This window comes from Pyxicephalus adspersus, chromosome W (genome assembly GCF_032062135.1).
Source record: "Pyxicephalus adspersus chromosome W, UCB_Pads_2.0, whole genome shotgun sequence".
Lineage (NCBI taxonomy): Eukaryota > Metazoa > Chordata > Amphibia > Anura > Pyxicephalidae > Pyxicephalus > Pyxicephalus adspersus.
Genome location: NC_092870.1, coordinates 3,633,140 through 3,655,893, shown reverse-complemented (window position 1 = coordinate 3,655,893; position 22,754 = coordinate 3,633,140). Strand labels below are relative to the sequence as shown.

Genomic DNA, 22,754 nt, shown 5'->3' with positions numbered 1-22,754 from the left:
TGTGACCCCCATATCTTGAAATTCTTTAAAGCTGGGGGGCTGAAATTGTAGTAACTAGTATCTATGAGGGTCCCCTGTACACTCTGAAAATTACATGTCATTGTGACATACATATTAGGAGATATGGAGGTTTGTACACAAAGCTGTGAGGATGCAGAATTCACAGGCGAGCTAGCAGTGGATACATTTCAAAGGCAGAAATCTGAGCTCGTGCCCTGAGATGGGGGCGGGGCTGCCTGTGTCTCCTTCACATGAAAGCTGCACAGGAGGACACAGAGCACAGAGCAGCTTCACTGAGATCCGTGCATCCGAGGATGAGAGCCGCCGAGAGCTGGGCGGGGTATTCAAATCAGCCGGGCCGAGCAACCGGCTAAAATCCTCTGGGGAGAACTATGCAATTACTTTTGAGCCCCTAAAATTACGTGTTCGTGTAAAAAAAAAAAAAAAAAAAAAAACTTTAGTTTCTCACATTTGTATGCAATCTTTTTGTTCAACCCACTGAATTAAAGCTGAAAGTCTGCAGTTCATCTGCATTTGAGTTGTTTTATTTAAGATTAATTGTGGTAATGTACAGAACCAAAATTAGAAAAAAGTTGTCTCTATACATTTGTCCAAGGTACAGACTTTATGCGGAATATTTTTCTGTTTGATCAGGCAGTTTTCTTTCTGGCCAGATGGTGGAACTGAAGTACACATACTGTAGTACAATGGGCTTCTCGGCCAGGTGGGGGAGCTAAAGAGGCTTGGGATGATTAGGAGTGAATTATCCCAGCTGAAACCCATCCTGGCAATTATGCTGTGCATATAAACTCCCAGCCTGCTCTTTCCTGGCCCAGTTCTTGGCCTGTTAGCTGGGAGGAGTGCAAAGCAAAACTGTGAGTAAAAACAGAGTGTTTGGCTGTACTGCTAGGGAATTAGAGTCCTGCACAGCAGTAGGTTGCCCAGGGCTGTTAGTGAGGGAACTAACAGTCGGTTAGAGGCCAAGTTGCCAGGTTTTATTTTATTGTTCTCCCTATTTTGCATGTTTTTCTGTGTGAACAGCCTTAGTTGTATAAACCCCTACTGAACTGCTCATTTGCTGTGCCTGCTTCCTGTCTGTAATACCTCTCCAGTGAAGTCACGCAGGCCCCACTACCTTGCTAATCCCTCACACAGGGTAGCATGATATGACGGGTATACCATTTTAATAGGGAAGGGGGGAGGACAAAAGGCATTTCCTACTGGCTACCACATTTCCAGTTGCCAACATCCCCCTGTTGCAGAGAGAAATTGGGGTTCACAAAATGTAAGTGTCCAGCTTTATGTAACGGGCAGCTCGCCGGATGCTCAGTCTGCAACGTCTGCAGATTTGACTCCTCCGAGCCAGGGTTCCATGGCATGAGAACAGAATAACCACACTGCAACCTTACCGCCAACCTAAATGCAGCCTTGAAGTTTTGTGAACTTTAAGGGGCACCACAGTGCACAGACAATTTGCAGTACGCTAATGTTTATCGCCATGAGAGTGTCCCCAAGGGGATCCCCAACATGCAAACTAAATTTGGGGACCCTGGTCTTAAAATAGCCCCACTTAATGTGAAAATAACCCTTATTGTTATGAGAATTTTATGCTTGTGACCCAATATCTGGCAACTTGTTACGTGTAGAGGGCTTAAATTTGTGTATCCTAAAAATTTCACATTTTTATGACAATCGGTGAAGGAGATATGAAGGTTTATACATGGGGATAATGACCGGTGCATGAACACAGGTGGTCGGGGAGAAGCTCCCTCTCCTGGCAAAGATGCAAGTGCCCCATCCTCCACAAGACAACGTGCAGAGAAGAAACGAGCAGAGGGCCAGATCAGACAGCTCTGCAGGCCGCATGTGTCTTGCGGGGCGTAGGTTGGGCACCCTTGGTGTATGTTGGGGTTAAGTGTATGCCCAGGTATTGGAGAGATTTCTCTCCCCATTGAAAATTATAGTTGCCTTTAATAACTTCAATTTGTTGTACTGGGATATGTATGTTAAGGGCTTGGAATTTTGCACTGCTGACAGAGGCCAGATAACGTAGCGACGTCTCCCAATACTTTACAGTAGGGTTGTTATTGGAGAAGTAATATATACCAGGAGATCGTCTGCAGACAATTCACACTTATGCTCCTTTTCACCGCATGTAATGCCTTTGATGTTTGGATTAGAGCGTATGGCAATAGCTAATCGTTCTATGGCTAGTGCAAATAATTAAGGTGAGAGGGGGCAACCCTGCCTTTTTTGATAATAATGGGGAATGGCATATAGCCTACTAACAAAATTTTTGCGGTAGGGCAGTCATAAAGGGATTCGAGTATTTAATTAAGTGGGGTCCAAACCCCATAGATTAAAAAGATATTGCCACGACAAGCTATGAAATGCTTTCTGGATGTTCAGAGATAATAGCATAATTTTTCTTTTAGATCCTTGGTCCCAGTCTGACTCCACCGCCAAACTAAGATCAATAGACCTCGTTTGACCCGGGGCTTGCCTATGAAGTAAGACGCTTGGAGGTGTGCTTCCCGATTTCAAAAGTTTGGGAGTTTTAAGTGTTCCACAGTGAAAGGCTTTTCTAGGATTTCTGTTTGGTTTTCAACTTGGGGAGTGTTAACTCATCAAAAAAGATGCCCAACCCTTGGGATCTACCCCCTACTTTTTTCTATACAGGTTGTTATGGAAATGACATGACTTTTTCCGGGTTTTGTGAAAATTTTCTATTTTTTAATTTAATGTTTGGAAAGCAGTGATTTTTGGGTCTTGGATTCAGTTTATTCAGTTTGCCTGGTTTGTTGCTTCACCTATAAAAAGGTATGTTTTGCCCACCGCAAAGACTTTTCAGCTCTTGTGGTGAGAAGTAAATTAGGTTCTGTTTGTTCTAGTTTCTCCCTAGGTGTGGAGGGAGGATTTTTTTTTTTTTGTGCTTTTGTTGGAGCTCATGGTATTCTTTGAATTTTTGTTCAATTTGTTGGTTGCAGGCTTTCTTTAATCTGGGGTCTATTTTTATAATTTCCCCTCTAATGGTGGCTTTATGGGTCTCCCAGTTGTTTCCTGGTGATGTGTCCTCCGATTTGTTAAATGCAAAGAAACCCATTATCTGGTCATGTATTTCATCTTTTAGTACAAGATCTTTCTGTAAGCTATCATTTAGTCTCCACTAAATGTCCTTTCTACTTTAAACCCTCTAATTGTGTCATAATCGGGTAATGGTCTGACCATGTTGTTGAGGGATTGCGTACTTTATTTACCAGGGGAGCCAGGTTGACCGGGAGAAAAATGTGGTCAATCCTGGAGTAGTGTTTGTGGGCTGAGTAGTAGGTGAACCCCTGGCTGAAGGGTTTATTTCTCTCCAAATGTCAATTAAATCATGTTGCTGCAGCATAATTGACAGCTTTTGGGAGGATATTCGTATTTAGGAACATTAGATTTGTCTAGTACCTGGTCCAAAGCCAGGTTAGAATCCCCCAAAAGAATTAAATTACAGTGAGTCTTAGAAAAAAACTTTAGTTAGGTAGCTTTGGAAAAAGTAAAATTGGTTAATAAATTTCCTCTGCTGAGCCTTGTTCTATTAAGAACCCACCTCCCGGGTCTTTGATCACATTACTTGGGTAAAAGTTGAGATGTTTGGAAAAACATAGCATTACCCTACACTTCTCTTTGTCAGAGCTTGATAAAATAGGTCATAGTTTTTGTGAAGAAATTCAGGTCTCGCCATTAGTGAGAAGTGGGTTTCCAGTAAGGCTAATATATCAACTTTGAGGGAGTTGTAAAAGTTAAACGCTTTAGACCGTTTCAAAAGAGAGTTTGTGACAAAAAGGTTATGCTGGACTGAGGTTTTAAGTTGGTATTGTTAATTGCGGTCATTGTGCATTTTTTGGGGTGTACCCTGTTGACCTGAGTGTAGGGCTACGAACACACATGCAATATTTGTCGTTAGAAAATGAAAGATTAATGACCGTTCAATGATTATTCACGATAATTTTGAACAATCGAATTGTGCACAATTCTGTACATGCTGATATGATATGATCGTTCAAATATAATCCACCAATAATGTACACACACTAGATAACAATCGTTTGAACGATGCAGGAAGTGACATGTACAGGAGAAAGTGTATCACAGAACAATCCACGATCACTGAACAACCGTACACACAATAGATAGCAAACAATCATTGCCCAATTGGATCCGCCGGGAAGGTACTTAGTTTCTAACGAAATTCCTCGTTCATCCCCGTCTTTGGCCAGTCGTTGTGCACTTTTTTTATTAAGAATTATCGGACGATCAGTCGTTAGTCGTTCGTTTCCAACGATATCATGGGAATGGGTGAGCGGTGGGTAACAAACAGGGAGGGGGAAAAATTTTGGAACATTTTAAAACACAAACAAGAAAGCCTAACACAATTGCTAAATGTAAGTGTCAGTGAGGGAGACCCCTTCATCAAGATTACAATTTTCCCAACAGCTGGAGCCCCGCTGCCACACTGAGCTTGCTTCAGAGTCGTATGTTTTTCCATTTGGTAAGGTTTAGATCACCTGGGCTGGTTCTTTGCACCAGGCCCCAACTAATCAACCCTTGAAGTAGAGGGCATGTGTGACCCCTCTGCCCTTCCCTCTTAAAATCCCCCAAGGCCACTCACGATCTTGAGCCAAAAAAGAAAGGAAAAACAAGGCTCAATAAAACATTGTCCTGTAGAACTGAACTTTTTTGGTTGACCCCCGATAATGAAAAACACATTCACATATTAATAGAGGTTACAATGATGCTCGGGCTCCCTCTGGTGGTGTCAACGCTGAAGCAGTTGTAGGTAGCTGCTTCAATTCTTTCAGTAGGTTTTCCCCCTCAAAAACAGATGTGAACGCATGTGTTTTTCCACCGAATTGGAATATCAGACAAAGGGGAAAGGCCCAACGATATTTCATGTTGTTGTGGTCGGAATTTACAGTAGTGGTTTCAGGGCTCTTGTAAGGGGTTAAATCTGAGAAAATGTGCACAGGATGACCTTTCATTTGTAGCTCCTCCAGATTTCTGGTTACCTTGAGGACTGCTTTAGTAGAAAAATAGTGAGATTATACAATGATGTCCTGTGGCGGACCCTCAAGTTTAGGCACAATTAGGGCACGATGAGCCCTATCCAATTCTAGATGAGATCTTTGGATATTTAGGGGAATGGCTCGTATAAATCTTAGTGGCTTCTGATGTATCTTTGACCATTTCAGGGAGAACACGAATGCGGAAATTGTAGCGGTGGGTGTGATTCACTAAATCATCAAGCTTAAGGTGCAGTTTGTCATTTTAGTTATCCAGAACAGTGATTTGGGATTATTTTTGCACCACTCTGGAGACTGTGTTCCCAGGCTTTGTAGATCAGATGTAATGACGTAGAGGTTTAGCTAGCTCTAACTAGCATCTGGAGTAGAGCAGTCATATGTTGTAAAAGCTTGCTCTCCTCTTCCATAGCTTTACTGGGTGCTGTAATGGAGGTTGGTTCTTGTGAGAATGTTGAACACATTACACCAGATAGTTGGGTGGAAGAAGAAAAATCAGCTGGAGAAGGTTCAGCTCCCCCTGATGCTGGGGAGCTTGTCAGGCTGTGAGCTATAGACACCTGTGACTCTGAATGCTGGGGGCTCAGGTTTGGAGAGCATATATTATACATCAAACTCGTTGGTGGTGAGTCTGCTCTTTCCCTCTCCTCCCCTGCACTCTGCCAGAGATTGTGGTCGTGGCTGTTCTGTGTGCGGTGTGTGCTGCACAGTCCCGGACATTCGGCATCTTGCTTTTAGGAGCCCCAGCCTGGGACTTGGACAAACGGTCCTTCTGCTTCCCCCCTGGTCTTTCCCACCATACCTGGTGATCTGTGTGGTTAGTGTGTGTCTTCTCCTGCCGTTCCATGCGTGCTGGCGCTGTGTCAAGGCGATTGAGGAGCCCGTAAAGGGGACGGAGCGCAGCCATGTGGCTTAGACTGAGTCTACTATCTGTGGGCGCGTGCACACTCTTATCAGAAATATTTATTATTTTTAAGTATGATTGACTTACAAAGTAAAGGTCAGGATTGATACCCTCTTTTTCACTATGTGAATAAGAATAGATAACAAAGCTGTCCTTATAGATTGCATTACTGTTGTGGCTACAAGAAGAACAAAAGCTTTAAGTCATTATTGAGATCAAAAGTCCCTTTTATTGCTTAGCAGAAGTGGATCTCTTACTTTTTATTTAGTTTCTACATACCCAGTAAAGTTATTTTCCTAATTAACAAAATCGTTGATTGACATTCAATGACATTACATGCTGGGCCAACATGCAGTGGGCAGTAGAGTAATGCCAAAAACAAATCTATGTTTAGAATTTGAATGGAACACCATTAAAAATGTTTTTACTTTAGAGTTGAGTGGGCAAAAAATTTGGAACCTGGCACTAATGTGCAATATTTGTATGCTCTAAAAAAAATAAGGAAGTAGAATAATGCAGGCTGTTGGTGTAAAACACAATAGACAACAAGGGTTTTTGTTTTGTACATGCTGCAGTTGCTTTAAAATGTGCAAACTGTAACTGCAGTAGCAAGGGATTTAGATAGAATTTAGGCAAAGATGAGTGGTGGGTTCCCAAGGGATATATATAGGGATATGGTTGCCCAGCCAGGAGTTTGGAACAAAGAAAAAGAGAAGTGGCAACACTTCAAAACAAGTTGTGTTTTATTGAGTGTAATGCGCCTGGGCACACAAACCACAGCCAACTCCAAGAATCCTTTGTCAAGCTTTATTGGTAGTCATAAAACAAGACAGGGTTAATCACAGATGATTAGTCCAATACGCGTGGCACAAAGGGGTAAAGCCAGAGACAGGTCATAAACAATCCAAGGTCAGGGCAGGCAGAGTTCAAGCAGAATCGGGTATCAGACGAGGTCGCTATGGTAATGACAAAACAGGTTATTATAAACCGACACAGAGAACGCACCCAAGCACACTACTCACAGAGGCTTATAGCGGACAATGGTGTTCAGGACAGGTTCTCCTTAAATAGCCAGCGTGTCCAATGACCTTGCGCCACTTGGCGCCATTTGGTAGCGTGGGCACCTACCTCTTCCCACAGCACCCCTGGGACGTGCCCTATTTTGCACATCCACAGGAGTGCTGAGAACAGGACTTTCTGTAATCACGTCCATAGCGATGCTGGGGATGCCGCCTGGCCGAACAGTAGTTCAGCTAGAACAGATCCCTCCACCTTCAGGGGGAGACGCGCTGCGAGCAGGGCAGCAGCCTTGGCCATGCTGCCTGCTGCAGCGGCATCTCCCTCTGCGGCTGTGATCCCCAGGGACGCCACGGGCTCGCTGGACAGGTAAGTTTGTTACACTACCCCCCCCATCAGTAGGGGCCTCAGGACCCTCATGTCGGGGTTTCTACGGGTAATTCCGGTGAATGTCTGACACAAGTTCTTCTGCATGTACGCGGTTGGCCGGCACCCAGCGTCTCTCCTCTGGTCCAAAACCTTTCCAATCAATGAGATATTGCAGAGAGTTACACACCTTACGAGAGCCCAGGATCCTCTCAACTTCATATTCGGGTGCTCCCTGCACCTCCACTGGCGGAGGGGGATCTGAAAGGGGAGCAGAGTCGGCAGCAGATTTTAATAAAGAGACATGGAAGGGGTCTACCCCCCCTCAAGGAACTGGGACGCTTGACTCCATAAGTCACTCTATTAATCTTTTCCGATATTGGGAACGGGCCGATAAATTTGGGTACTAGGTTGGCGGGGGGAATATTGCGGGTAGACACCCAAACCAGATCACCCGGTTGGAACTGGGGCTCAGGGGATCAATGGGGAACTGCAAACTTCTTCTGCTGGACTGCTGCCTCTCTAAGATTACTTTGGACCTGGTTCCAAACAGATCGGGAATGTTCTACCCAATCGTTAAGGATGGGAAGATCAGAGGCTGGAACCTGACAGAGAGGACACTTTGGGACTCCGACCCCTGACACACATAAACGGAGAGATCCTGGTGGAGGAGTGCTCTGCGTTGTTATATGCCACCTCCGCAAAGGGCAGATAGTCAGCCCATCTCTCCTGGCAACCAGATACAAAGCTCCGGAGATATTGTTCCAACGATTGGTTGGTCCGTTCGGTCTGGCCATTCGTCTTGGGGTGGAACCCTGACGAAAAGGAGAGCTTGATGCACAGAACTCCCTCCAGAACGGAGACACAAACTGAACCCCACGGTCTGAAACAATGCTCTCTGGAGCCCCATGCGGGCGGAACACATGAAACACAAATAAATCAGCCAATTCCTTGGCTAAGGGTAACTTGGGTAGCGGTATGAAATGGGCTTGCTTACTAAAGAGATCTACCACTACCCAGATCACAGTAAACCCTAAGGACCCCAGAATGTCCGTGATAGTCCATGGATATGTGGGTTCATGGAGCACCAGGAATGGGCAGCGGAAGCAGATTGCCGGAGGGAGCGTTACGGGAGGACTTACTCCGAGCACAAACTGGGCATGCACGAACACAGGATTCGACATCCACTGACATGTGAGGCCACCAAACGTGTCTTTTTACTAAATCTAGGGATTTCCTAATTCCTGGGTGGCCAGCAGTCTTAGAATCATGTAGCTGTTGGATAACCTTCAGGCGAAGATGGAGGGGAACATACAGCCGCCCTTCAGGTTTTGCAGGGGGTTAGTCGGTCTGGTGGGGGGCTAAGAGGTTCATCAGATTCTCTAATAACACTGGAGTCTGGCTGACACCAAACATTGGGGGAACAAAATGGGGCTAGGGCACGGATCCGGAAGGGAAGCTGCCTCTGGGAAACAACGGGACAAGGCATCAGCCTTCACGTTTTTTGAACCCGGTTTGTAGGTAATTTGGAAGTTGAACCTCGTAAAAAACAGGGCCCAACAGGCTTGCCAGGCATTGAGACGTTTAGCCCCTTCAATATACTCCAGGTTTCTATGGTCAGTATAGACCGTTATGGGATGTTCTGCCCCTTTCAGCCAATGCCTCCATTCTTCAAAAGCCCATTTTACTGCTCCCGGTTGCCCATGTCATAATTGTACTCCGCTGCAGAGAACTTAAGGGAGAAGAAGGCACAGGGATGCAATCTCTCCAGTTCTCTAGAGTACTGGGAGAGGACTGCTCCCATGCCAATCTCCGAAGCATCCACTTCTATAATAAATGTGAAAGATGGTACTGGATGCACCAATATGGGTGCACTGCAGAAAGCCCTTTTCAGCGCTTTGAAGGCTTTGCAAGCTTCCGGAGTCTACCTTGAGGAATCCGCCCCTTTCCTACTGAGGTTCGTCAGAGGGTGGACAATGGACGAGAAGTTTCGTATGAACTTCCTATAAAAATTTGCAAAACCTAAAAAGCGCTGAAGGCCCTTGAGGTAAGTGGCTTGCGGCCATTCCAGAACTGCTGAGACCTTGGTTGGATCCATTGGCAACCCGTGATCTGACAATATATCCTAAGAAAGCAACCTCACGTACCTCGAAGGCGCACTTCTCTAATTTTGCATAGAGGCAGTTTTCTCTGAGCTTCTGGAGGACCTGGCGTACTTGTGCTCTGTGGAGGAGAAGATCAGATGAATAAATCAAAATATCAAGATACACAATCACAAATTTAACCAGAAATTCTCGGAATTCATCATTCACAAATTCCTGGAAGACTGCCGGGACATTACACAGACCAAAGGGCATTACTAAGTATTCAAAATGCCCATCCCTGGTGTTAAAGGCAGTCTTCCATTCATCACCCTTCCTAATGCGGATAAGGTTGTAAGCCCCCTTTAAGTCTAGCTTGGTGAAGAATCGGGCTCCGCCCGGCTGATTTGAATACCCCGCCCAGCTCTCAGCAGCTCTCATCCTCCGATGCACAGATCTCAGGCTGCTCTGTGTCATCCGTTCAGAGGATTGCTGCTGGAGAGGTGAGCACGCAGCTAAGCCTACATGTGAAAGAGACACAGGCAGCCCCGCCCCCATCTCATAGCACAGAGCTCGGATTACTGTTTAAAAAAAAATGAAATGTATCCAGTGTGTATAAAGTGTGCATGTCATTCTGCATCCTCACAGCTCTGTATACAAACCTCCATATCTCCTAAACTGTATGTCACAATGACCTGTAATCTTCAGGGTGTACAGGGGACCCTCATAGATACTAGTTACTACAATTGCAGCCCCCCAGGTTCAAAGAATTTCAAGATATGGGGGTCACAAATGGTTTGTGAAGTTTGGGGTTGCTGTTTCAGGGGAAAGTACAACTAGGAGTCCTAAATTGAAAGTGGGGACCCCAGAGCCACAAACATAGCAAGGAACATTGGGGAGGGGCCCCTTAATATATACCTGTCACAAATCTATACCTACTGACAAATCTAGACTACTGTCTGCTTCTTTTTTTTGTACACCAATTTCTCTGAGGTGGGGGGTACAAAACTGAAAATATAGGTGCAAGTGGCGGACACGTTCTCCCCTTACAATCTCATTACTACAGCATCATTAGAACATAAAACACTCTGCCCATCAAATTGGGCCTCCCTGTCCTGTTACACATTCCTGTCCACTTATCTAACATTCTGAACTTCAATTGGGGAATGGGGAGGTGTAAGAAACCAAAAATATAGGTACAAGTGGGGAACATCTGTGACTAACATCCCCTAAAACTTCATCACCATGGCATCATTGGAAAATGAACTCTGCTCACTAAACTTTTTTGAGGTTGAAGTGTTGGAAGGTTACAGCCATGTTTAACAAGGAAGTGCATTTTGATGGACAGTTTTTTTTATGTTGTAATGATGCCATGCTGATGAAAGGTGATCGCCACACGTGTCTCCCACTTCCACCTAGATTTTTGTTTCCCTGCACCTCTTAATTCTGGAGAAATTGGGGTTTGAGGTAAGATGCAGACAGATATGTGTAACAGAGCAGCAAACTTTGCTAGGTAGAGATTTATGTTCTCATAGTGCCATAGTAATAACATTTTAGATGTTTAGCCACAAGTGTCCCCCACTTGCACCTACAGTTTGTTTCCTATGCCTCTACGTGTACCTAAAAATTTCAAGTTAATACAACCAACGGTTTAGGAGATCTGAAGCTTTGAACACAGCGAGTTGTTAGGCCGCAGAATATGACAAGCAGCTTTTACACTCACATAGCGATCACACTGCGCTGCCGATGACATTACACACTGCGGATAAACGTCACCGACAGTGTTTATATAGAATATGGGCAGTGATGAGAGGGGGTTACTGTCTGTCTTGTCCCCATCTGATATCACATGCATGATGCTAATAAAGCATCGCCACATTTTTACCATTTTATTAAAGAGTGACTTTCTCTGATATGTAATGGAAAAATGTGCGTATTTTGTTTTTACACTTTTGTGGAGAGGACCTCTCCCCTTCAGTCATCACTTTCATTTCGGTAAAGACCGAAGGGGAAATCAGCAGCCTCCTGGGATATTTGTGTCACATATCCTAAGCTCTGCAGTGCTGCTTGTGTGCATGCACCTTCAGAGGATTTCTTATAATGTAAAAAAAAAAAAAGTGTTCAATCTAATGCATGCGCAGTGCAAGGCAACCCTGGATGTACAAATGAGCATCAGAGAAAAGGTGGAAGCTGGGCCAGCATGGGCCTGCTGGGCTAGTTTTGTAAAAGAATCAAGTGAAAAAAAAAATAGGGCAGTTGTGGCAAAATACATAGAATAGAAAAATTGGATATACTAACGGGGCAGGCATTACAAAGTTGTAACAAATAATTGGGAGAAGGTAGAACACTGAAACAATAAGAGGTTACTGGCTACCCATGGCATAAACAACTGGGTGCACTAAATTTGCCGTTTTTTACCACCCGCCTACAGCTTCCTACCACCCGGCTGAAAAAAATTTCTGGGGAGAACACTGAGCAAACTCCTGGTAATGCTCGGGCAGTTTTTTTAACACCTCAAGGGCCTGTACTTGCATTACTGGCGTCAGGCATCTAGCCTGACATTTAGTTCCCCACTGAATGATTTGACCCAACTCTCAATTAATGATAAGGTTATGGAATTTCAACCAAAGGAGGCCTAAAATCAGGGGAGGTTTTACCATCCTGATCACAATAAGGCGGATCACTTCCTTATGGGAGGCCCCCACTGTTAATTGCATTTCTGTGGTAATAGAGGATATTAATAGACTTCCCGTCCCAGGATATGGTAGCCAGAACCAGGATACGTCGAGTAGACCCGGCCAACCGGTCTGAGAGGCTCCCTATTGCACCCCTGATACACTGGAACCTTTCAGGTCCTTTGCGAGGGCAGGTCCTTGCCCTGTGACCGGGATCGCCACAGTAAAGACAGAGTCCACCTTGCAAACACTGATTGCGCTCAGCGGGGGCGAGTTTGGATGAACCAATCTCCATGGGTTCCCCCAGGTCAGGCATAGAAGATGGAAACTTTGCAGGTGGTGTGGTGCTGGAAGTATTCATCAGAGGTATAGGTTTCAACTGAGGAGGCGAACGACTCCTGGTTCTACGGAAGGCTTCTTCTAGACGACGTTCCCTCCGGTCGACACAGATGGACTGCTGTATCGCAAGATCCAGGGTGGACGGAGAAGGGAGGTTTTTCACTTGAGCGCTGAGGCCTTGATGGAAGCGATGGAGGAGAGCTGCGTCTCCCCAACGGGTACTGGTGGCCCAGCGCGGAAATTCTGCTGCATATTCTTCTACAGGACGTCTCCCCTGAGTTAGGTATTCCAAGTTTATCTCCGCTGTTCAGGTCAGGTCCGGGTCATCATAAATCACCCCCATAACGGCAAAGAAGTCAGTGACAGAACTGAATGCAGGATCATCTGGAGGCAAATTGAATGCCCATCTCTGCTGCTCACCTTTTAGGAGGGAGATGACCACTCCAATACACTGACGTGTTGTCCTTGAGGCAATAGGGCGAAGTTGGAAGTACAGAAGATGGGAGTCCCGGAAGTTGGGGAAGTCCTGTCTGTTCCCTGAAAATTTCTCGGGTAATGGAATCTGAGGTTCCACTGGCACAGCTGGGCTGGATACATTTGGACCCGAGTCTTTCCCTGGGAGCGTCCGTAATTCACCTGCCATTTCAAGGAGGTGCTCTTAAACCTTTGTGGGGTGACCGGTGGGAGCCCCTAATGCAAGCTCCTGTATGCCCCGCTGGATTTCCTCCATTAGAGCTGGGTGGTGTGTGAGGGCCCGCTATACTGTAATGCGCTTGGGCACACAAACCACAGCCAAATCCCAGAATCCTTTGTGAAGCTTTATTGGTAGTCATTAAACAAGACAGGGTTAATCACAGATGATTAGCCCAATAAGCGTGGGACAGAGGGGTAAAGCAGAGGCAAGTCAGGAAAAATCCAAGGTCAGGGCAGGCGGAGTTCAAGCAGAATCAGGTATCAGACGAGGTCACTATGGTAATGACTAAACAGGTTATTATAAACTGACACAGAGAACGCACCCAAGCACACTGTACTCACAGAGGCTTATAGTGGGCAATGGTGTTCAGGACAGGTTCTCCTTAAATGGCCAGAGTGCTTAATGACCTTGCGCCACTTGGCGCCATTTGATTGGAGGGTAACTGAATCCCCTGCAGCCAATTGGCGGCAGGGAATTCAAACAAACTATGTCCCACCCTGCGCCGAGGCAGCCGAGTGCCACGCCCCCGGGGGTACAGGAAGCACGCGTGGTAGCGTGCACCTCTTCCAACAGCACCCCTGGGAGGTGCCGTACTTTGCACATTGACAGGAGTGCTGAGAACAGGACTTTCTGTAATCACGTCCATGGGGATGCCGCCTGGCCGAACAGTAGTTTGGATAGAACGGATCCCTCCGCCTGCAGGGAGGGACACGCTGCGAGCAGGGCAGCAGCCTCGGCCATGCTGCCTGCTGCAGCGGCGTCTCCCTCTGCGGCTGTGATCCCCAGGGATGCCGCGGGCTCGCTGGACAGGTAAGTTCCTTACATTGAGTATTCTGTGCTATACAAAGTCCACCTGTGCTTACAAATTAATGTATTTCAATGTACAATGTAAGTTAGAGTTTTGAACTCAATGTCTCACTGTCTAAACGCGTTTCGCCATCTGGCTTCCTCAGAGGATTATTTGGAGACTGGAGACCGGTATAAAACTATTGAAGAGATTTTAAAGTGTTGATTAACATAGGTCAAAACATATGTATTTGTTATAGCACGTTTTATCACTTCTTTTTACAAGAAGTTTTCACATCTGAACTTACACATCATATAATACATATTATATATATATATATATATATATATATATATATATATATATATATATAATGTAAATCATATAATACATATTATTAATAAATAAAAACAAACAAAACAAGCAATGATACATAACATGTTCAGTGAGGTAATTATATAGTTTGAGTCAGAGTATGTTGGAGCTATAGTTTGACCTTGTACAATAAGGGTATCAAAACTTCATTAGAAAGTGTATATTCAGTTAGTTTTCTACACTATTCTTGTGTGATGAATCGTATTGACTGTATTCATGCAGGATTACTAATGTTCACATGGTTACAAACATAGAATTATTAGGATCACTTACTTGTTAGGTGGTGTCCTTTAGTGAACGATGGAGGTGAAAAAGGTGATGGCTTTAAAAAACTGCATACAAAGGTTGTCAAGGACGTTATAGGTTTTTATATATCTTGTCTAATGGGAGGTTGACATAAATAAGTAACTGTGTTGCAGGACAATTGTACTTGGTAATGTTATCCTTATTATTAAAAGTTTACATACTAATCATAGAGGGTAAAGTATCCCAAATTCTTTAATACTTTTTATAAGGAGGATATAGGAGGAGAGTATTCAAAGTATATTGGCTCCAGACTTCTGGATTTTAGTCCAACTACAGATTTAGTATAGTGGTGTCTAAAATAAAAGACTGATAGTATGCTTCAAATAGGAGGGTTCGGAATTTAAGTAGAAGGGGGGTGAGGGGGCGGGGGGGAATATTACTACTAATGTAGCAAGAACTTTATATGGTAACTTAAATTTTCAATTGAGTAGAAAGGCAGAGTAATGAAATCTTTGTTTTGTTTAGAAATAGAATGATTGTTTTGAAGGCTATTCTAAAGAAACATAGAAGGGGTTAAAATCCTTCAGATAATAAAAGTATATATGTGCACTTGAAAGGATTGAATGCTAGATGTATTGAGAATGTAATATAGTATATAATGTATATAGTATATAATGAGACGATAACAAATATTGATCTAATCTAGATGATAATGATGATTTATTCAATATTTTTTTTGCGCCGTCTCATTGCTTTATTACAATGGTTTTCTGCACGATATGTAGTTGGCTGTTTTTGTATAGCTGACAGGCATCATCCCCATGACGAATTGTATAGAGATTTTGTATTAAAATGAAATGTATCTGAATATGAATCTTATTAATTGTATGATTTGTATGATGATGCTCAATAACAATCTTTGCTTTGCCAACAAAACCCTAGCTTTCTCTTTTTTCTTTTTATCATGTTTAGCAATTTAGGGGCTGGCGATTGACCAACACATATAAAGGAAGGGTGGCACTCTCCCTAATTGCCCTCTATATTCCATATGTATTGAGTTTTACATGAAGGCCAGGTATTGGCCCTAAACATAAGATTTAACTTAAATAAATGTTTAAAGAAAGATGGAAAAGAACACTACTGCATATAAAGCGATCTGCAAGATATGAAACTATTTAATGAACAATATAAAACACAGAAAAACAGATATTGTAAGATAGAAATCACAGATTCAAACTATTTCCAGATATGATCTTTCTAACTCTCACTGGATTAGTAAGAGCTGTACAAGGAGTAATGAAATTGTGACTAAATCTATTTACCATGTACAGTGTGAAATGAATTTACAGCACCATGTGGAACACAAGTTATCTTTTCAATGATTGTAACATATTTTAACTTTTAAATTACAAGGATAAAGTTAATTAGATAAAGCATGTGCTTACATATTTGACTTGTTATTGATTGGTGTTCTTTTCTCATTTGTAGATGGAAAACACAATCAAACAGTCAGAAAATGACTTGAGCAAACTTTTGGAGTCTACACGTCGCCTACATGAGGAGTACAAGCCTTTGAAGGAGCACGTAGATGCACTAAGAATGACTCTAGGATTACAGAGACTTCCAGACCTTTGTGAAGAGGAGGAAAAGCTGTCCTTGGAGTAAGTTAGCCAATTTGTGATCTTTTATTCTTTGGCATTTATACTTGACAAGTTTCTTGATTGACAAGATTCTGTTGAAATAAATCCTTGTTCTTTACAAGGCACTGCTACAACACATCAATAATCCTACTTATCCATGATACAGAACACATAGGAAAAACTTTTTAAATTACTGTTTTCATATCTTATTTTTTCTTTCAGTAGATCATCTTTTAATGTTTGCTGTTTTTGTCTTGTTTCAGCTATTTTGAAAAACAGAAAGCTGAATGGCAGACAGAGCCACAGGAACCACCTATACCAGAGTCCCTTGCAGCAGCACAACTACAAGTAGCTAGAAAGCAGGACTCCCGACAGACAGCCACCTTCCGGCAGCAACCCCCTCCTATGAAGGTAACATTTGTTTACTTGTGTTTAGTTTATCTCTTACCTTTACCATGGTCTTCAGGCTAGTCATATGACAGGTGGAGTGCTCTTTATCTTCAGATTTTTTCCCCGCTGACGGTGGATCTTATCGTTGTAGGAAGTGGAACTGACGTCATGATGTCTTTGTTGGTGTCTGCATCATTGCACTGTGCATGCAGGGTGCCCGGTTGACACCCCTTCAAGATACAATTGCATGATACCCTGCACTTACAATATGTCTTCAGTCTTATAGGTTAAATGGTGTTGAGATTAATTCAACTCTCAGAAGACTGAAGACATATTGTGATAAAAAAATATAATTACTGTAGGGAACAGCTCTTGTTTGAAGATGAGCTCCTTTTTAGTTTTGCATATGGCAGTGATAAAAGTAAATATTCATTCAATGAGGATATGCTCTAATTCAACAATGTTGTTTAAAAATTGTAATATCTAGTATTAGAGACTCTCACACAGTCTGTTCTACCTAGAAACTGACACTGGACAAGAGGAGGTGTGTGTATTTTTTTTTTTCTGAATATTCATTTAGATAACTTTATTATTTTTCTCTGTCTTTAGGCATGTTCTTTATTTTCTTATTTGAATACTGTTTTGGCCCTTGTTTTTCCCTGTTTCAGTTTTTTCACTTTTCATATGTTCTTTTCCAGGCCTGTTTATCTTGCCACCAGCAGATACATCGCAATGCACCCATCTGTCCACTTTGCAAAGCAAAAAGTCGGTCTCGGAATCCTAAGAAGCCAAAACGAAAACAGGATGAATAGAATGACCGGATCCCTGCCTAAAGCCCAAATACTCCTTTACCCCGTTTTTTCCCTAATACTAATGTAACCGTGATTGCCCCAATTCCTGTGCAATCTTGGACTGAGCGTGTTGTGTTTTTCTATTTTGTGTGACGTAAACACAACAGGGCTTGTTTCATTATGATGGCACAGTTGCAGTGTAAGCTCGGCTGCTAAATTTAAGCCAAATTACCATGGCTGCTGTTTTGCTGTAACTTTGCTAAAATGATACATTCCAAGTGTTTGTTGTAACCTTTTTGTTAGAGAAAAACAAAAATAAAATTATTGAAGTTTTGGTGCTACTTTCCCTTTTTTTGCTCAACAAAACATTACATTGTTCTCAGAGGATATCTGTGCTATTACAAAATACAAAAAGACCACTACAAATAATTATTTGCCAGCATTGCAGTCACAAGCCTCTAGGAAGCAAATTGGGTCAGTTAAATAAAATTGAGACTGTTCATAGAAAATGCATTGTGTGCTTACTGTATGTATATGGATATAGTTATGAATATGGTCAAGCTAGTACTAGTTAGTCACATGTAATATCTGCTATCGGGAAGAAACAACGATTTAAGGATTGGATAAAATGTAAAAATATAGCTTTAATTCTTCACAACCTAATTTGGCATATTTATCAAAACAATGAACAAAGGGATTTGTTTTTTGCTGCCTACTGTAAACTTAAATCTGATCAGCTGCTTTTTTACTATAATTTTGTTAAGCATGGATGTTTTTCCCATTCTGCCAGACATAGAAAGGTAAAAGTTTTAAAAGCAAAAAACAATACTTCATCCTGGAGCTTTTTCCCAAGGTAAACCTTTTTTTCCACTAGTTCTCCATGGTCTTTTAGGTTTTATGACAGCCAGCAAATCCAACCCACTTCCTCTAACTCCAGGCTCCTATTGGTGCTGTAAGGATCCCTTCTTGCCTTTTCATTGCAGTATCTAAATTTTTTTTCGTCATGTTTACTGCTTGTACAATGTAAAAACATTAGGTCCAAGTTCTCTATTTTTACAAACAGAATTAGCATTTACCCATAATATATAAATATACGAGGGAGTGCTGAGAAGTTCCTGGCTTTGCCCCCTTCCAGGTGAAATAAAAAAATAAGTGTGGGGGCATATGACAGCATATAATCTTAGTATGTAAATGTGCAAATATCAGGTCTTTGTGATTCTTAAAACTGTTTTTTCTTTTAGTGAGAAGCTGTGATGGCAGAAGCACAAGCAAGTTTCACGTCATTGGAGTTACAGGCCATCATGAAGTTTTTGTTTCTCCAGGGAAAGTCAGCAAAGGACATTCACACTGAGATGTCACAAACACTGGGAGAAGTGTACCTCCTACAGCACTGTCAAAACCTGGATCTCTCCTTTCAATACTGGGCATTTCACCGTTAATGATGAGCCCCGCAGTGGGCGTCCCCCAACCTCAACTGACCCAACAACTTGCCATGCTGTCCATGAGCTGATTATTGTGGACCGGTGAATATCTGCAAAAAAGATAGCCCAGATACTTGATATCTTACGGGATTGTGTTGGGTTTGTTATCACCACTATCATGCGCAAGCTTTCAGCAGGTGCTGAAATGTTTGAACAGTGATCAGAAGAAGGAACGAGTTGAAGCATCCAAAGCCTTTTTGGCTAGGTTAGTGACTGAGGATGAAACCTGACTCCACATCTATGATCCTGAAACCAAGGAACAGTCAAAGGAATAGCGCCACAGCGGTTCCCCACTGCCGAAGAAGTTCCGAACCCAGAAAAGGGCCAAAAAAGTCATGGCATCTGTTTTCTGGGACAAAGACGATATTCTGTTGGTGGATTACCTACCTCAGGGCTCTAGTATCACTGGACAGTCTTATGCTAACCTCCTGGACCAGCTGAAGGAGGCAATTAAGAGGAAACATCATGGAAAGTTGACCAAAGGGATCCTTTTTTGCAGGACAGCGTTGTGGCTGACAAATTGAACACCCTGTGTTTCCAATTACACCATCCCCCCTGCTCACCTGACCTCGCCCCTTCGGACTATTATCTGTTCCCGAGTTTGAAGAAACACCTGAGGGGGCAACGTTTTGAGGACATTTCTGACGTCAAAGATGCTGGTTTGTGGCCCAACCAAAGGACTTTTATTTGAATGAGAAAAGCTGCAACTACGCTGTACCAAGTGCATCAGTCTCCACAGGGCATATGTTGAATAAATGTGTTATTTTATAACTCTGGCTCTCTTCTTTCTGGGCAAAGCCAGGAACTTCTCAACACCCCCTCGTACTCTAGAATATATGCATCCTGTGGCCAATTATAAGACAAACCTTTTTTTTAATATTCGTAAAGGAATCCAGATGGTAAGTTTTAGTACTGAGGTACATTTGACATTGAAAAAATTACCTGTGTCAAGAAAACAATTTGCCACAACATTACAACAAATGACACAAAAAATAAGGATGTGCATATTTTATAATGATTTTTAGAATGCTTATTGACTGGAGAATAGCAAGACTTTTTATTTATTTTACTTGGATCAGTAATCAATAATATATAATTGGCAATGCCCTGCAAACCCTGATGGTTTGCAGACTGCAGGGATTTAGGGGTTTACTGGATGAAATGATAGGTGAGAATAAAAAAAAATAGACAGATTCACATGAATGAGGCCTAATTATTATTTTCAACAATCTTCACATTGAACACATTAAAACACTTTATAACTTAACCCCCCTAGCGGTAATCCCAAGTGTGACTCGGGGTGGCTTTTACATGCAAAAAGCGGTAATCCCGAGTCACACTCGGGGTAACTTTAAAAGCCCCCCTTACCTTTGCCCCGCGCTCCAGCGGCAATCTGATGGTCCCGCTGTGATGCCAGGGCGCCGGTCCGTCGGAGGGCATGGCCGGGCAGGAAATTTAAAAGCAGATTACTGAGTAATCTGCTTTTAAATACCACCTGGGTCCCGGCCACACCACTGCTCGCATCAGCAGCAATCCTGCATTGAGCTTTGCATCTCAGGATGAGTCATCTTCCGGGTGATGTGATTGGTGATGTATGGAGGTGTGTCTGGGAGGGAAATTTAAAAGCAGATTACAATGTATTCTGCTTTTAAATGGTTTTTACAGTACAAAAACACCACACACCATGAAATAAAAATAAAGTACATTTTTAATTTTATATTTTATTTTTCGATTACATTGTTGTCTATTATTTCATTATTTTTTTAAATTATTATTTATAATGATGTATTATATTATAATTTATGATTATAATATAATAAATAAATATATTTATCATACCCGCCAATTAATCCTAAGAATTACAAGCCCACAATAAAAAAAAAAATTCTATGCAAAAAAAATAGGATCACTTTTTGCTTCAAAAAACTGACAGAATTAGAATGCTAGGGGGGTTAAAGCATTTATTGATTGTCAAGAAAAAGGTAACAGAAAAAACTTAATTGCAGTATGTATTTACAAATTTAAAAATTCTTTGTCATCAAGACAAAGTCAAGAGAAGTTACAATATTAATTAAGACATAGCAAACGATGCGTAATGATTTGCCAAATAGGACTTTGTATTTTATGATAATTTAAAAAAAAAAACCCAGAATGACCGTCATGATCTAAAAATTGATGTGAATGCAAATGTTATTATTGGGCTATTGAAATAATAAACCCATCCAACAAATGTGGAGCTTGTGTATGTAAGCCAAAGTTTACTTTTAAGCTTTGGAAATAAACATGGACGTTTGTAGTTCTATCAAGGGAGATTTACATTTGATATTGTTGATTGCTGTCATACAAAGTGATGGGAAATCCAAAATGTTTTCACAGTAATAGATGTCAAGGTAATCTTCCAATAGGTTAACCTGTTTTGGTGACAGCTGTCTAAGTGGGCAAATAACCTTGTTTTGAAGATATTGGCCCTGATTTATCAAGCGAGTTTGGAAAAGCTTGCCGTTTGTAAATACACGCCGATAAACGAGGCGTATTGCTGCGAGCCAGAGCCGAGTGCTAGTACACTCGCCTTCACTTGCCAGCAAGATTTCTGCTTGAATAAATGAGCAATGCGGTCGAGAATACGCCAATTAAGGCGATTCATTTTCAGCTGCGTGATTCAGGAGGATCTGGTAAGCTCTGTCAAAGGTGAGGTCATAGCAGTTAATTAGCGCACACCTGGTCCCTGTTCTGTGCGCATCTACAGTCAATTACAGGGCAGTTTGAACCTTTAAAGCTTCATCTTTGTTAAGTGCTACATTTTTATGTTACATTATACTAATTCAAAAAATTACTTTGAATTGTTTCAGTTGTTGTTTTTTCAACTTTTTTGTTTGGTTGCAACTTTAAACTAATTTATATCAAGCTGTATATATACTAATTAGCATTTTATAATATGTCATCACACAATAGTATGAATGTAAAAAGTTTCATAATTGTTAGCTTCATCTGTTGCTGCAATGTTTTTGTGCCTGGTTTCTAGTTACGGTTTCTGTTGTTTAGCAATTCTTCAGCAATGTTTACAAACTGCTACTTGACCCCCCTGGTTGCCTTTGTCCCATTCTCAGTCACATTGTTACATATTGGTATTTGAATGTATTATGCACATATTCCTTTTCTGAATAAATTGTCATGTTTTTTAATTTCTTTTTTTTTTTTTTTTTTTTATAGTCTGACATTTGCACTCATGTTGATTTGCTGCCACACAACTCCTGTGTTCATTTGTAGTAGTGTTATAGGTTTGTTCTCAATGTGCTGTGCTGCCTGATCTTTCACACTTTCACTTGCTGTCCAAACAGGTTGTCAAGTAGCTGTCCAGCTAATTTTTTTTTTTTTTTTTTTTTAAAGTTTTGCATACGCATTCTAACACACCTGCTGGTGATGGAAAGAGGTCCAGGTTGCCAAGCACAACATCAAAGCTCATTGATTGCCAAGCTCACAAGCAGGGTCAGGCACTCTTAGAAAGGAACAGATGTTGTGTTGTTGCTTAACTTAATTTTGCTCATTTAAATACTGGATTGTATGCATTATTTAGGTGTTTACACAAAACAAATAGTACTAGTATATCAAACTTCCAGGGACAAATTCACTTTGTGCCAAACATTTTCTTGTTTTTCCAGCCTTTCAGGGTGTATATACAGGTTTGAATGGCATTTTAGACCTTATATCAGCTTGGTAGTGGAAGCACTTAAAGGTGGATTCCTCCTTTAAACCCAAAGCAATATCCTCCATGAATGTTGCTTGGAGCCAACCCCATGACATCAGAAATCATGAAGAAATAGGCACCCTTTTAAATTTGAACCATGTTAGGCAATATGGCCAAAAAATCCCTCTTTGCCTGTTTCTTCCTATATTTTCTCTTTTCTATG

The 22,754-nt window shown here is 42.0% G+C and overlaps 1 protein-coding gene across 5 annotated transcripts in view; it reads left to right on the top strand.

The window, feature by feature from the left end:
• The window catches only part of LOC140342835 (zinc finger C4H2 domain-containing protein-like), an 83,693-nt gene extending 65,987 nt beyond the window's left edge, over positions 1 to 17,706 (top strand). For all 5 annotated transcript variants that reach the window (XM_072429201.1, XM_072429198.1, XM_072429197.1 and 2 more), the window contains 3 exons: positions 16,033 to 16,205; positions 16,448 to 16,595; positions 17,273 to 17,706. In XM_072429201.1, coding sequence (XP_072285302.1) covers positions 16,033 to 16,205; positions 16,448 to 16,595; positions 17,273 to 17,386 — 435 coding nt within the window. In that variant the 3' untranslated portion in view covers positions 17,387 to 17,706. The remainder of the gene's footprint in view (positions 1 to 16,032; positions 16,206 to 16,447; positions 16,596 to 17,272) is intronic.
• Positions 17,707 to 22,754: the final 5,048 nt, after the last annotated feature.